Source organism: Sorex fumeus, unplaced genomic scaffold, assembly GCF_029834395.1.
Source record: "Sorex fumeus unplaced genomic scaffold, SorFum_2.1 ptg000129l, whole genome shotgun sequence".
NCBI lineage: Eukaryota > Metazoa > Chordata > Mammalia > Eulipotyphla > Soricidae > Sorex > Sorex fumeus.
The window spans coordinates 5,301,886-5,317,910 of NW_026606186.1; the positions used below are offsets into that span (position 1 = coordinate 5,301,886).

Below are 16,025 nucleotides of genomic sequence, written 5' to 3' on the forward strand. Positions count from 1 at the left end.
TCCGTTCTAACACCATGTCCACAGCCTCCCCAGAAACTCAACTGTGACTGCACAACTCTGTCCAGCTCAGAGCTAACAGCTTTTTCATAGCGTTTTCTATTTGTTAATTTCCAAATGACATAATGACATTCATTCCCCAGAGGCCCCATAACTCAATGTTCTATGTACTTCTCCAACTTAATAAGGAACTTAATGCTTTCTTAAGAGTCACACCAAATGATTTAAGCACCCTTGGAACTTGAACATAAAGCCACTAGGCTTTTGGGGTCGTGCTGGGGGATTAAAGAATACTCCCTTTAGGAAAAATCACCAAGAAAACCTCTTTAAGTGATATTCTGACCCTGCATTTTAAATGAGCAAAGTTTTTTTTAATGTTTCTATATATTCATGAGTATGATGTATAAAGTCATTTTAAAGTAGAACCCTGGGGGGTGAAGCAACAGTACAGCAGGTAGGGCGTTTGCCTTGCACACAGCCGAGCCAGGTTCGATCCACAGCATCCCAAAAAGTCCCCTGAGCACTGCCAGGAGTTATTCCTGAGTGCAAAGCCAGGAGTAATCCCTGTGCATCCCCAGGTGTGACCCAAAAAGCAAGAAAAAAAATAGAACTTTGGGTTTGGGGTTCACAGGCTTGGCAGTCACACTTTGTATTCAGAAGCCCCCGGTTCAATCCCTGGCCCTGGCCCTGCACTGACCCCCAAGCACCTCCAGGAGCAGGTCAAAGTGCTAGAGTACACTGTTTCACTCCAAAGCAAAAAGAAGAGACTCTTTCCCTATTTGCTTCAAATTAAAAACTGTAGCACTGTAGCACTGTCCTCCCGTTGTTCATCGATTTGCTCAAGTGGGCACGTCTCCATTGTGAGACTTATAACTGTTTTTCACATATCGAATACGTGACGTGTTATCTTGCCAGGCTTTGCCATGCGGGAGGAATACTCTCGGTAGCTTGCCGGGCTCTCCGAGAGGGGCAGAGGAACAGAACCCGGGTCAGCCACGTGCACAAACATAGAAAATCTTAATTTTGTATTTTAAGACAACTTAGACCCTTAAATTCATTACAGCAAGTGATCCATGACAATCCTTGGGAAAAGTCTTTTTTCGTGTATGGCACGTGGAATCAAACCAGGACTCACAAGACTTGTTTCAGCTCTCCTTTGATTGCTATTTCTATTCTTTCTATATAGCATTGGCTTTTTAATTTCAAATTTCAAATGACTCTTATGTAAGTGAATCCTATTGGAGCAGGGGAGGTTGAACCATACTCAGCCATGCTCCAGGCTTACTCCTGATTCTGTGATCAGGGATCACTTCTGGTGCAGCTTGGGGAACCATATGTGGTGTCAGGGAGGGAACCAGGTCAGCCACATATAAGGCAAGCACCTTACCTGCTCTATTATCTCTATGTTCTCCCAACCACCTACAGAAGTGACCCCTGGGTGCCGAGCCAGGTGTAAGCCCTGAGTATAGTTGGGTGTGGTCCAAAACCAATTATTTGCGGGGGAGGGGGGTCTTCAATGCTTTTGACAAATACCATCTGTAAAGCTGCCTCGGTCCTGGGGGGAGATCCTAAACAAGCTTAACTTTGGGAGTCTGATCATCCCTTTTCCTGGCATGCTACAATTTTTCCTTACTGTTTTGATTTTGGGCCCCACTCAACTATAGTCAGGAATCACTGCTAGCAGGCTCAGGGCAGTCTTGGGGGACCATGATGGGCATCAGGAATCAAACCCAGGTCAGCCAAATGCAAGGCAAGTGCCCTACCTGCTGTACTATTGCTCTGGCCCCTCATGCCACAATTCTGAAAACTGTTTTATCATCATTTTCTCAACTACTGTAACTGGTCCCTCCTTCCCAGGCAATCCCTGAATCACAGCACTCACTGTTGAACAGTTGTGTTGACTCAGCTGTTCTTTCAGGAAGGCACACAGACTTTTTTTCCTTTTTTTTTTTTTTTCAGGGAGCTACAAATAGGAGGATCCCACCATTCAAGAGGCAGAGTTCTTCTATCTTTTTGCCTCTGTCACAAGCTCTTCTGTTTATAAATACCTTAAAACTGATAACAATACACTCAATCCTAAAGTATCTTACTTCCTTAATTCTCTTTTCAGTTATCTCTTCCACTTCTTACTAAGTGGCCAAAAAATAGCATTTCGAAAGAAAGCTTAGCTCTTGAGAGCATTGTAAGGAATATATCATTATATCATTATAAGGAATATCATGCATATTATTATACATGATACACATTATACATGATAAGGAAACAAATATAAAATGTTTCATATAAGTCACTAGGACAGGCTCTTTAATTCCATGACATAATTTTCTCGCTTTCTATCTCTACACTACTGCTATACTAAGAAAATTCTATTTTGGTGAGTAGCTGCTAACTAGCTTCAGAACTATGTGTGTACGTGTGTGTAGGTTTTGGGGTCACACCTGGTGGGACTCAGGGCTTATTCCTGGCTTGGTGCTGAGGGACCTTTTGCAGTGCTGGGGATCAATCCCAGGTTGACTACATGCAAGACAAGCACCTTACCTGATGTTCTATCTTTGTACAGGGCACCCAGAAGCGCAGATATACTAACGTGAAGGGTCTATAGAATTATTAGCAGGAATTTAATGGGGAGGGGGGGGTTTTGGTTGGTTGTTTGGGGGACGGGCCACACCCAGCAGTACTCAGGGCTTATTCCAAGTTCTGTCTGTGCTCAACGGTTATTCCTGGCAGGCTCAGAGAACCAAATGCAGTGTTGGAAATCAAACTGGGCTGGCCACATGCAAGGCAAGCATCTAATCCCTATACTAGCTCTATGGCCCGGTGATTAGTGTTTAACAGTGAGTCACTCAGGCACACTGAAAATGGCAAGACAAATTCATTAAAGGCATACTGATTATAAAAACAGACTGCGCTGACTAGAAGAGCATCTAAACTTCTAACTTAATAACTGTTAGGTTAAATGCGACTCTGATGCCTCCGTACCTCGGTTTCTGACATCATCCCTGGAGTGAGCTGTGGGCCTGTCCCTAGGGAAATGACCAACACTTCTTCTGGCTGTATTTCCTGGATGGTTTCCTGAGACGACCCTTCATGGTCCATGTGTAAGTCCATAAGCACATTGGTGCGGCTTTTGCTCCGAGCTGCTAATGAAAAATTGAGTTCAAACAAGGTAATTTAGGGGAAAAGACAAAAAAAAACCAAAATGATAGACTAAATACCAAAATTAATTTTCTATTAATGTAGACTGTGCATGCACAAAAATAAAGTGATGAAAATATGAATGAGAAAAGTACTAGATCTTCCAAGATACTCTACTGATGGTGAATTCAATGGTCCTTTAAAACTAATAATCAGAAGCAATAATCCACTGAGTGACAAATAATCCACCAGCAGGTCAGCAAGCACATCCAGATCTATTGAAGAGTCAGGGTGACAAGAAAAGCATCACCTTATTTCTTCTCAAGATAACTGCAATACTTTCTCCAGCAGAATGATTTAAATGCCAAATGTTTCCCGAAGAATTAAGAATTTGACATGGAAATCTTTCTGAAATGCATTAACCTCTTCCAAAGACGCAGGAGTGATTTCCTGGTGTTTAAATGCTTTATGAGAACATTCTAAACTAATGACAGTTCTGATTATTTTGGAGGATTTTGTTCTTGTCTGTAAGTAATGCTTTTTTTCTAAAATAATTTATCATGCAGATCTTTCAGAGAGATCTGGGCACTGAAAGCTGTAGAAAGACTGTGACAATTTCTCTAAGTTTTAATCTTCTGGGATGTTTCAATTTTCTTTTAGGGTATAATAAAATTCATTAAACCAAAATACTAACTAGAAATTCTCTTTCAGCATGAAATCACCAAAAGCACAAACATTTGGCAAAAATAATCCATAGTAACAAAAGCCTTTCAATGCCATTGGGGTAAAGGCTTGAAGAAGAAAATACAGTCATTTTTTCGTCAGCACTACCAAGCCGGCATTGATCAATATTAGGCTCAAAATTCAGAGTACACAACAACTTCTAAAACTTCTAAAACAGGTTCAGAGACCATAGCTAGGAACAGAAACGTTCTTTCCTCAATATATTCTACCGAAGTAGATGTGTATTCAAATCCAACTTAATAAAAAACTACATGAACCTTAAATTTAAACATTTATCCATTATAAAAATGCAAGTAATAAAATGTAGGCAGCGTTTACACAAAGCAAAAGCAACATGCAAATGGAACGCACATTTATCAACCATTCCTTAGGTGACAGTTAGAGGAGAGAAGTACAGCCTATTACCCACCAAATGGGGTTACTAGAGTAATGTGAGCAGTGAGGTTGGTGGCTGAGGACTCCCAGGCAGTGATGGCTGCTAACTGTTGTCCTGGGATGCGAGAGCAGTAAACAGAAAGAAGGTCAACCCTTTGAACAGTGGACACTTTCCAGAAATATGAAATAAACACAATGAACAAGTCCTATGACTATGCAAAATAACCATGGCCAAATAACGAAAATTTACTTTCCAGCCGCCCCATACTTAATGAAATTCTGGATGAAATGAAAGAACTAATGTATTGGAGTGAAAAAGTGAAGGGGAAAAATTCTCTGGTTTACCAAAAAAAGTGTATTTCTTTATATTAATGAAGTATAAACTGCATGTAGTATTCAAAATTGAGTAAGGATTGGCAAGACAGATCAGTGAGACGAACATGTGCTTTCCATTTGCGGCCAGGTACAGTCCCTGGCACGACATATTGAAAGTAAAACTTCGTTTTTGTCAGGTTACCAGAAAGATCGTAAAGCGGGAAAGGTGCCCGCCTTGCACACACCCAGGCCAGGTTTGACCCCAGGCACCACGCAGGGCCCTCAAGCCCCATGAAGAAGGATCCCTAAGTGCAGAGCCAGGAATAAGCCGTGAACACTGACCAGTGTGGCGCCCCGCCCAAAAAATAAAAATAAAAAACGTATTTTCTCTACTTTAATTCTGAAAATAACTGGGTATGACAAAAATCAAAGCCTCAAAGCCTTGAAGAAATAATGGTACATTCCTGAGGATATAATTCCATTGGGCCAAATGCAAGGTAGATTAGTTTTTTTTTTTAATGACAAATCTTTTTTCTTTTTAGTAAAATAAAACAATTTTATTTAAAGAAATTTACTTAGATATGTAAGGGGAGAAAGAGTGAGGGAGAGAGGAGAGGGAGACGGGGGGGAGAAGGAAGGGGGAAAAGAGAGAGAGAGAGAGAGAGAGAGAGGGAGAGAGAGAGAGAAAGAGGGAGAGAGAGAGAAAGAGGTGTTCAAGAGAGAACATGGGCTTTTCCAGTGTGGAAAAAGTCAGAAACTGACAATGCGTAACAAATCTGCTCCTGGAAGTTTAAAAATTAAATCCCAGTGCTAGGGAGATAGCTGAATGGCTGGAGCATCTGTGTCACATGTCACATGCTGAAACCCCAAATTTGATACCTCATTCCACAATGGTCCCCTAAGCACTGCTGGCAATAATCCCAGCACTGATCTGGAAGTAATCTCTGAACACCACTGTGTGTGAAATAAACAGCCCTGCCTCCAGAAAAGAAATCCCATTCTTCAAAATATGAGATATAATACCTAATCATGCTCACTAACTATTGCGGAGCATCTTAATACCATTAAAATCTTGGTAGTGGAGACCACTCTTACACATACGAGATATTGGGTTCAGTGTCCAGCACGGGGAAAAACAAAAAACAAACTGTACCGGGGTTATGGGACATGCCTCGGATTCAGTCCCCCGCACCACATGGCATTCTGAGCATCATAGGGTGAGGCCCGGTGGTCCCTGACACTGCAGGGCTGGAGCAGCACTGAACCTGAGTGTCCTGGCACTGAACTGCTAGCCTGGTAACCCAGTTGGCTGAGCTAGGAGTGACCCCGAGGTCCTCTGGGCACCACACAGGAGGCCCCAAAACAGTGGCACTAAAGAACCCTGGTCCCTTACCTAAACAATCTTTCCTCAAAAAATAAAAGGGGGGAATAAAAAAGAGAGGGGGTGAACCCCAAAACCATTCTTTCTAGTTTATTCAAAACTCCATGACACCAACTCAGTCCCCACAGCCCGAGATGCGTGTCTCCACTACATGCTTAGGACACGCAGGTACCAGCCTCTTCTCTTCACCTAGACTTCTGACCCCAAAATTGAGAATAAGAGCTGTCCTAAGATTTCTGTACTCCAGTGTCCCACCTGCAAGAGAGTAATGATACCAATTATCCCAGGACTTTGTGTGGCTTGAGTGAAACACATATAAGTCCTTATCAGTGTCTAGCACATGGATACTCACATGGAGCGAGTGGGTGCACACAGGTGCACACATGTACCAAGTGAAATTAAACCTATTTCTAGAGATTAACCTGCTTTGTCATTGCACTCTAATACTTTAAAAAAAACTGGACAAAATCAAATAAAACCTTTGCATTATTTTATAAAGTAAACAAAGGACTGATTATTAATACCAATGACGGAGAAAAGTCACTATTTTCCATTGCACACTGGAGGAAACATCTAGAGTATCATTTTATCGCATTATTATTATTTGGAACTTTGTATAACGGGCAGACTAGATAATTTTAAAAAGGACTTACATGGTATTTTAAATTCTTTTTAAAGAAAAGACTCTAAAATCTGAGCAGATCTAAGTTGTGGGTAGCACGGAGGCTAGTGAGATAGTATAGCAGGTAAGGCACTTGCCTTGCACGCAGCCAACCCAGATGCAATCCCAATTCCATGAGTGATCCTTGAGCACAAAGCCAGTAAGCCCTTAGTTCTGCTGGGGGTGGCCCAGAAACAACCCAAAAACACAAAATCAAATTAATTATAAAAAAGAATATCCACATAAGATTAAAATCTACTGATAAGCCTTCCTTAACCTTTAGGATTTGATGAAACTGAATCAGGATTTGTAAACAAGAAGAGAAAGAATTTTCCAAGTTACTTTTAAAACACCGAGCCTAAAATAGGTTAAGGAATCCTAGGTTTAAGGGAGAACCTCAATACGGAAAGTCCTCTTTACCTATAGGCAATCGATTCTTCTTATTTGCGGGGGTTGTTGCCGGTGAGAGCTGGGGAGTACTGTAGGGCGTCATTTCTAGGCTGCTGCTCTTCCCTGGCTTGGCCTGGGGTAAATTGGCCAGTAGATTGTCAAGAGCCATTCTGTCTTCCCTCAGCTGATCTCCAGACATCACACTCTTCATAAAATTCACCTGGCAAAGGAAAAAGGCTATCAGCTAGAAAAGATAAATTTTCAATCCTGGTATCTATTTCACACACGATGTACTCATCTTTGTCTCTACCCAGTCTTAGGTAAAAGACTTCTGAGAAAATCCTATTAAAAACTAAAGTCTAGGGGCAAGAACAATAGCACAGCGGGTAGGGTGTATGCCTTGCATGTGGCCAACCTGGGTTCGATCCCCAGCACCCTATAAGGTCCCCCTGAGCCTTCCAGGAGTGATCCCTTAGTGCAAAGCCAGAAGTAAGCCCCGAGCAAAGCTGGGTGCATCCCCCGAGCAAAACAAACCCAAAAAATAGATAAAAAATAAAGTCTGGGACTGAGCCTAGCAGGTACAGAAGGTAGGGTGTTTGCCTTGCATGCAGCCGACCCAGGTTCAATCCTCGACACTCCATACAATCCCCTGATCCCTGCCTTCAATGATCCCTGAGCACAGAGCCAAAGGAAGTCCAGAGCACTGCTGCCTGTAGCCCAGAAACAAAGATAAAACAAGTCATGGGGGCTAGCGAGAGCACTCAGGGGTCAGGGACGTGTATTCAGTCTCTGTCATGGTAGCCCCCCTGAGCACCACTGGTTGTGGCCGTGGAGACTCCAGAGGGGACTTGGTGATGGCCAGCACAGCATTACTGAGTCCAAGAATAGGACTGCTGAGCCTCGGGGTTGGAGAGAGGGCCTCCTTGCCCACGGCTGACCCGGGTTCAATCCCAGGCACCCCATATGGTCCCCAGGTCATCACTAAATGTGATCCCTAAGCTGAGCCAGGTACAGCACAAAATCATAACAAAAAGAACTATTGAGCCTGGTTGCCAAAGTATACTCAGGAGCTGACCCAGACATTCACTCCAGTCCACCAAAGTGAAAAATAATAATAAAGTCATAGGGCTGGGGAGAGCACCAAGAGGCAGAAAAGACACTTAATATAGTACACGCAAGGCCCAAGTTCCATGCCCAGGACCACAAGTCCCGTCCCCGCCACACCCTCGTCCAGGTATCCCCCACTCACATGTCCCCCCACTCACCCAGATTTTTTTTTAAAAGTTTAAGACAATAAAAATGAAGTCATTACCAGAGTTAGAAGCTGACTGTAGGTTATGTAAACCACGGTTCTGCTCAAACCTTCCAGAAGGTTAACGGAGGACAGAGGAGGCGTCTCCACTGCACGGCCCCCAATGACCACATCAAGGAAAGCAGCAACACAGCCCTGTTATAGCAAGGACATCACAATGAACCCCCACAACACGGTAGAAGGTAAGCCAGCAGCCAGGAAGCGTTTCTGAAAACCGTATTGAACCCAGTATTGAAGAAAACAAACTTTATAACTCGAGAACAAGCTCCGAGACAATCTGGTGAGCAATAAAAGACTGATCTCTCTGCTACCAGTCAGGAAAGGGGCGGGAAGGGGTGAGTGGGAGATCAGATATAGGAATCTAGAAAAATACACAAAAAATAATAATATCAAAAACCTTTTTAGGGGGACCAGAGCAATAGTACAGCATTTGCTTTGCACGTGGCTGACCCAGGTTTGATCCCTGGCACCCCTGGTGGTCCCCCAAGCACTGCCAGGAGTAAGCCCTAAGCAGAGCCAAGTGTCTCAAAACCAAACAGAAAGAACCTTTTAAGGAAGAAATGTAGACTAGAATTCAGAGGTGAAAGGGAAATTTCACTGGATAACCTTTGAATTTCCCCGTAGGGTGAACACACAGCCTACTCCAAATATAATTAAAATTTTATTACTATGTGAAACAACACTACAAAAGCTAACCAGCAGTTAAAAGGCTTAGTAATAAAAGCTACAATTCTGTTGATTCATTTATACATTTGTTTTTGTGACATTTTAAAGAATCAAACTTAAAAACACACCATTGATAGTTCTTTGATTCTAGCTACAATGGCATCTCCTTAATGTTTCTAGAAATGAGACCTAGTTATCTTTGTTTTCCACTGAGGTTCTGTGATTTTCCCTGCCATGACTGGTGGTTCCCATGCACTAATTTCACCACCCCACCCATCACCAGAGTCCCCACCTCCTTCCCTGGAGACCCTGTTATCTTTATGACATCTTTTACGTGCTGCTGGGCCAATACCTTATACAACATACTTTACACACAAACCACAAAATAACTGCGACCAATATTTCACTGATAACTTGCTACAGGCAATACTTAATGAACAGAAAAATTAGGCTCACACTTTGGCAAGGGTCTACAACATCATTTCACACTACGCAGTCTTCATGCTTACTTTGTCAAATTTTCCCAGGCTGCTCTTTGTCCGGGGATCCCCCTCTTCCGAGCCAGTCATTGCTAACTGCTGCAAAAGGCGGCCAACCTGCAAAGCGACAGGAGAGAGACACTGAGCTGGGCTTTCCAATTCCCGTGAAGCCTCCCGTTCATTCCAAACATCTCGCTGGAGAGACTAAAAATCAGTGAAATGTGTATCTTGCTTCGATCAGTTTTTTCTGATGCCAGTGCTGCATTTTGTATTAATTAAGCCACATTCAAGTGAGCACCAACAGAGATATATGCTGACACTGTATTAAATTGCTACTGGAATGACAAAATTTAAATGACAAGTACATTAAAAGAATAAAGTTTCATGTTTTCACAGCTAACAATTTTTTTTTTCGTTTTATTTTAGGGATTTTTATATGGTTAACTGCAAAGCATGCTAACATGACAGAACATATTATCATTAAATTTTTTTTTTAATTTAAAAAGTATTGATTTTTAAATCATTAAAAATTTTTAAAACTCGGGGACTGGAACGATAGCACAGCGGGTAGGGTGTTTGCCTTGCATGCAGTTGACCCGGGTTCGATTCCCAGCATTCCCTATGGTCCCCCAAGCACCACCAGGAGTAATTCCTGAGTGAAGAGCCAGGAGCAACCCCTGTGCATCGCCGGGTGTGACCCAAAAAGAAAAAAAAATTTTAAATCATTAAAAAATTATTTTAAAAAATTAGAAAAGAAGGGGCTGGAGCAATAGCACAGCAGGTAGGGCATTTGCCTTGCACGCGGCCGACCCGGGTTCGATTCCCAGCATCCCATATGGTCCCCTGAGCACCTCCAGTGTTAATTCCTGAGCACAGAGCCAGGAGTAACCCCTGTGCATTGCCGGGTGTGACCCAAAAAGAAAAAAAAAATTTATAAAAGAAAAATTATTCACAAATAATTGAGGAACCCAACCTCCTCACAGTATTCTGAGAGGTCTGATATAATTACAAATTCTCTTAAGAAATAATAAAACAGGGACTGGAGCAACAATACAGTGGGGAGGGCATTTGCCTTGCACACAGACAACTTGGATTCAATCCCTGGCATCCCACATGGTCCTGTGAGCAGTCAGAAGTGATTCCTGAGTGCAGAGCCAGGAGTAACCCCTGAGCATCACCAGGTGTGACCCAAAGAGCAAAAAAAAAGAAAAAGAAAGAAAGAAAGAAAGAAAAATAAGTATAAAATAGAGGCTAGAAGCAGTACAGCAGGTAATAAGCTTGCCTTGCAGGTGCCTGACACAGGTTCAATCCCTGGCACTCCATATGGTTCCCCAAACCCTGCCAGGAGTGATCTCTGAGCACACAGCCAGGTATGACCACAAAACAAAACAAAATAAAAAATAGCACTGTAGCACTGTAGTCCAGTTGTTCATCAATTTACTCAAGTGGGCACCAGTAACGTCTCCATTGTGAGACTTGTGACTGTTTTTGGCATATAAATTATACGATGGGGAGCTTCCCAGGCTTTGCCGTGCGGGTGGGATACTCTTGGTAGCTTGCCGGGCTCTCCAAGACGGGCAGCGGAATTAAACTCGGGTCAACCTGGTCAGCCGCGTTCAAGGCAAATGCCCTACCTGCTGTATTATTGCTCCAGACCGAAACAAATAATAATAACAATAATAATGAATGGGGCCACAGAGATAGCACAGTGGGTAAGGTTCTTGTCTTACATGCAGCCAACCAAGGTTCAATCCCCAGTACCCCAACAGGCCCTCAAACACTGCAAGGAGTGATCTCTGAGCACAGACCTAGAAGAAGTCTTGAGCACTGTTGGGTGTAACTCCCCGCCCCACCACACACATTTAAAAATAAAAAGTAAACTAGGGGTCAGAGAGATAGTATAGCACCTGCTTTGCAGGTGGACAGCCCAGGTCTATCCCTGGCATCACCAAGAGTGACCTCTGAGCACAGAGCCAAGACTAAGCCCTGAGCACCATCAGGTATGGCCCAAAACCAAAAGAGAACATTAGTAATACAATTAAAAATAGTACAGCAAAAATAACGCCAATGTAGATGGAAAAATTCTTTTCCTGAAACTTCTAGGTCCAGACTGAGTTTCAGGACTTAGAATCAAAGACTCAGGAAGAAAGATCCGGCTTGGCGGTGTGAGAATCACCAAGCACAACACCCTGGGTTACTTAGATCCCCAGCATGGCAAAGAGAGAGAACATAGAGCAGGGTCTGGTGAGTTTAGAAAGGCAGGTGAGTGCCTGTGTGTAACACATCCAAGGCACAGAGGAATGTCCTGTAATCAAACGCACAAACATGTCTGCAGAAAAACGCATAAAAATGTCTGCAGAATATTCATTAGCAGTAAAAGGAATAAGCAACAAATACCAACAGCCCAGCATTAGTTCAGGTGATACTATAAAAAAATATATGACCCTTTATTTTCAATCATTTGGGATTTTGAAACGATGGAAAAGGGATGATGAACTTATTCCAGAAAACAGAACCATGCATTCATAGTAAGCAAAGACACTGTCTGAAAATTAAATGATAGGGTCGGGGATATAGCTCATTAGAGTAGAGGGCATCATGTCTCACATATCTCAAGTCCTGGGTCCAACCTAGATATCAAAAAGCATACATATATAATAACCAAGTTTTATTAAAAAAAAAATTGAGTCACTAGTAGGGGTGCTACACCTGGCAGTGTTCAGGGCTGACATTTCAAAATGCTCAGCTGGAGACAACATAGAATTAAGGCACTGGCTAATCCCAGTTTGAACCCTGGGCACCCCCTGTGGCCCTCTGTGCATAGAGCCAGGTACAGCCCCTTGAGCACTGCTGGGAAACCCCCAAAACTGATTTTTCAAAATCCCAATATGATTGCTTTTATTAATATGAAGCACATATGGCAGTTTGAGGAAGAAAAGGAATGAAAAGAATATGTTACTACCCTCAGTTTCTTTAAACTGACTTTTAAGGAATTGCCTCATTTAGTATCAACAGCAAAAGTATACCTGCATCAGATTAAATCTTGCCACTTCGTTAATGGGAGCATCGGAAATGATCCCGTACTGCTCTGGGTTGACAACTGCAGGACAGATGAAGCAGGCCAGCAGGAGGTCAGTACACATTGCCCTGACCTCCCCTACTTCCAGCCTGTCCACACAGGAAAGGGTTTTGTACATCTGCGACACGATCCACCGCAAACTATGTGGAAAGCAGTATGTGTTCTGCTTGAGATAGCCGATAAACTTGTTCACCAAAGCCACGAGCTTGGCCTCATTGGAATCCACCATCTCCTGAACCTTTTGCCTGAACCTCTCTGAGCCTTTTTCTCCAAAGAGTTTTTCCTGTTGAGCCGGGGAAAACCGCTCAATGAGCTTGTTTGGATCCGTCTCCAGGTGATCTTCATCTTCAACCAGCAGCTGCATGATTGGCTCATGTAAAGTAGCTGTGAGGAAGAGCTTGGCAGAAAAGAGTCCTTCAGAAAAAAGCTTAAACAAGATGCTGAAGGCACAAGTTCCTCGCCTCAAAAGTCGCCTAGGGTTGTCACTTTCTTTAAGTTCAAATTCAATCAAGTATCTCAAAACCTGAAGGAGGTAGCTTTCATCCTCTTGCATAATGCAGTTACCATAGAGGGAGGTAAAGACTGTGTAAATAACACTTTGTGTGTTCTCCTGATTGAGTTTCTCTCCGGCAACCAATGAAGAGGCAATGAGCCGAGGGTTTTCCCGTAATCGACTCAGGAATTCTCCATAAGCAGTCTCCTGAAATCCCAACTGCTTATATCCATCAACAAACTGCGTATCTTCCAAAATCTTGGCATGCTGGCAACATTCAGCGGGGGAAGCTTCCGCACTAACGAGCAAACAAGCAAAATTAAAAAAAAAAAAATTAACAGCCTCAGTGATCTGATACGTATTCTACACTAAAACAGAAATGTGAGCTGACTACAGTCTCAGCAATGAAATCACTCTGAATTCCTAAAATGTTTTATTAGGCCATCATGTTTTTTAATGTGTTAAAAAAAAAAAAACACAAAATACAAAGGAGGAAAAAATGGAAAGACAAAGTCTTTAACCATGTATTTTGTGGGAAATAAATTCCCTCAGTACAGAATTATAATAGCTGATAAGATTTAAGGCCCAGAGGACTCACTCAAGGTCTTCTGCGCATGCCTTGCATGCTTTGCATGCGGGAGGTGCAGCTTTGTTCCTCAGCATCTCCAAACAGTCAGAAGAAGCTGCTGGGACCACCAGGTGTGGGCCACAAACAAAGGAAAACTGAGAAAACAAAACCTTTTCCTGGGCTGGAGAGAAAGCGTGGGGTTAAGCCACTTGCCCTAAACGCAACTGACCAGGGTCCAGTATCCAGCACCAAATATGACCCTTGAGGAATGCCCTGCCACAGTGGCAGGGGGGGATGGGGGGATGGGAGGATGGGGGGGGAGGGATATTATCCTGGTGGTGGAAAATGGGCACTGGTGGAGGGATGGGTATTTGATCGTGGTATGACCGAGCTGGAGCGATAGCACAGCGGGTAGGGCGTTCGCCTTACAAGCGGCCAACATGGCCGACCCGAGTTCGATTCCTCCGCCCCTCTCGGAGAGCCCGGCAAGCTACCGAGAGTATTCGATATGCCAGACACAGTAACAACAAAGTCTCCAATGGAGACGTTACTGGGCCCGCTCGAGCAAATCGACGATCAACGGGAGGGCCTTTACTTTACTTTATGACCGAGATCCAAGCACAAAAATTTGTAAATCTACAACTGTACCTCATGGTGTTTCACTAATAAAAAAAAAATTTTTTTAAAAAAAAATGACCCTTGAGTTCAGAGGCAGGAGGAAGCCCTGCTCTGCTGAGTGTGACCCAAATCCCACCCACCACACCCCACTCAATTAAAAAAAAAAGTTTGTTTTTCTTAAATACCTTTTCCTTGGGCCAGAGAGAGAGAGTACAGTGGGTAGAGCACTTGTCTTGCTAACAGCTCACACACGTTCAATCCCCAGCAACCCATAAGCAACCCCAAGTACCCCCTGGAGTAATTTCTAAGTGTAGAGCCAGGAGTACCCCTGAGCACCACTGGGTATGGCCCCAATACAAAATCAAAAACCTTTTCCTTACCTGGTTATAATAAGTCGATCCAAATTAATTCTCTGTTGCTTAGCAATCCATGCTGTCCGGTACAACTTTTCAGCTGTCTTAAGTACATCTGCATTAAGCCTTTGAATGAGCTGCTTCTCAGAGTTTACATATAAGCGTTCCTGTTTGAGGTGATGGGCCAAAGTATGAATATCCAGTTTCACCATCTTCAAATGTGGAAAAAGATCCAAAGGTTGGTCACTAAGAATTGAAAAACAAATGTTAAAATTATGTCACTAAATTTCCAAAATTAAAAAGGATAGGAAATCATATGAATTAGGGGGCACACAGTATCACAGCTAACTCTAATCTTTAAATTAATCCTTTCAGCCATCTGACAAGGGGTTGATATCCAGATATACAAAGCACTGGTTGAACTCCACAAGAAGAAAACATCCAACCCCATCAAAAAATGGGGCGATGAAATGAACAGAAACTTTCTAAAAGAAAAAATCCGAATGGCTAAAAAAGCACATGAGAAAATGCTCTACATCACTAATCATCAGGGAGATGCAGATCAAAACAACAATAAGATATCATCTCACACCAAAGAGACTGGCCCACATCCAAAAGAACAAAAGCAACCGGTGCTGGCACGGATGTGGCAAGAAAGGGACCCTCCACTGCTGGTGGGAATGCCGACTGGCTCAGCCCTTTTTGGAAAACAGTATGGACAATTCTCAAAAACTTAGAAATTGAGCTCCCATTTGACCCAGCAATACCACTCCTGGGAATATATCCCAGAGAGGCAAAAAAGTACAGTCGAAATGACATCTGCACTTCTATGTTCATTGCTGCACTGTTCACAATAGTCAAAATTTGAAAATAAAACCCTAGTGCCTGAGAACAGATGACTGGTTGAAGAAACTTTGATACATCTACACAATGGAATACTATGCAGCTGTTAGAAAAGATGAGGTCATGAAATTTACATACAAGTGGTTCTACATGGAAAGTATCATACTAAGTGAAATGTGCCAGAAAGAAAGGGACAGACATAGAAAGATTGTACTCATCTGGGGAATATAAAGTAACAGAATGGGAGTCGAACACCCAAGAATAGTTGAGATAAGTACCAGGAGGTCTGCTACAGGGCTTGGAAGCCGGCAGCACATGCTCGGGGGGAAAAGGCAGCTCAAGATAGAGAAGGAAACACCAAGTAAAGGATGTTTGGAGGACTCGCTCGGGATGCGAGATGTGTGCTGAAAGTAGACTATAGACTGAACACATGGCCACTCAATACGTCTATTGCAAACTACAAGACCCTGAAGGAAAGAGTGAGCAAAAGGAAATGCCCTGCCACAGAGGCAGGGTGAGGGTGGGGGTGGGGGACGGGGTGTGGGGGTGGGAGGGCTACAAGGATCATTGGTGGTAGAGAATGGGCACTGGTGGAGGGATGGGTACTTGATCATTG

The 16,025-nt window shown here is 43.1% G+C and overlaps 1 protein-coding gene across 8 annotated transcripts in view; it reads right to left on the minus strand.

Moving 5' to 3' along the window:
- Positions 1-14,812, minus strand: part of GAPVD1 (GTPase activating protein and VPS9 domains 1) — a 54,162-nt gene extending 39,350 nt beyond the window's left edge. For 4 of the 8 annotated variants that reach the window (XM_056138682.1, XM_056138679.1, XM_056138681.1 and 1 more), the window contains exons 1-7: positions 14,594-14,812; positions 12,482-13,325; positions 9,486-9,572; positions 8,311-8,445; positions 7,029-7,218; positions 4,286-4,366; positions 2,977-3,137 (exon numbers count right to left, since the gene is read on the minus strand). In XM_056138682.1, the coding sequence (XP_055994657.1) occupies positions 2,977-3,137; positions 4,286-4,366; positions 7,029-7,218; positions 8,311-8,445; positions 9,486-9,572; positions 12,482-13,325; positions 14,594-14,778 (1,683 nt within the window). In that variant the 5' untranslated portion in view covers positions 14,779-14,812. The remainder of the gene's footprint in view (positions 1-2,976; positions 3,138-4,285; positions 4,367-7,028; positions 7,219-8,310; positions 8,446-9,485; positions 9,573-12,481; positions 13,326-14,593) is intronic. The other 4 variants (XM_056138685.1, XM_056138683.1, XM_056138684.1 and 1 more) reach the window with 1 other exon arrangement.
- Between the last annotated feature and the right edge of the window lie 1,213 nt (positions 14,813-16,025).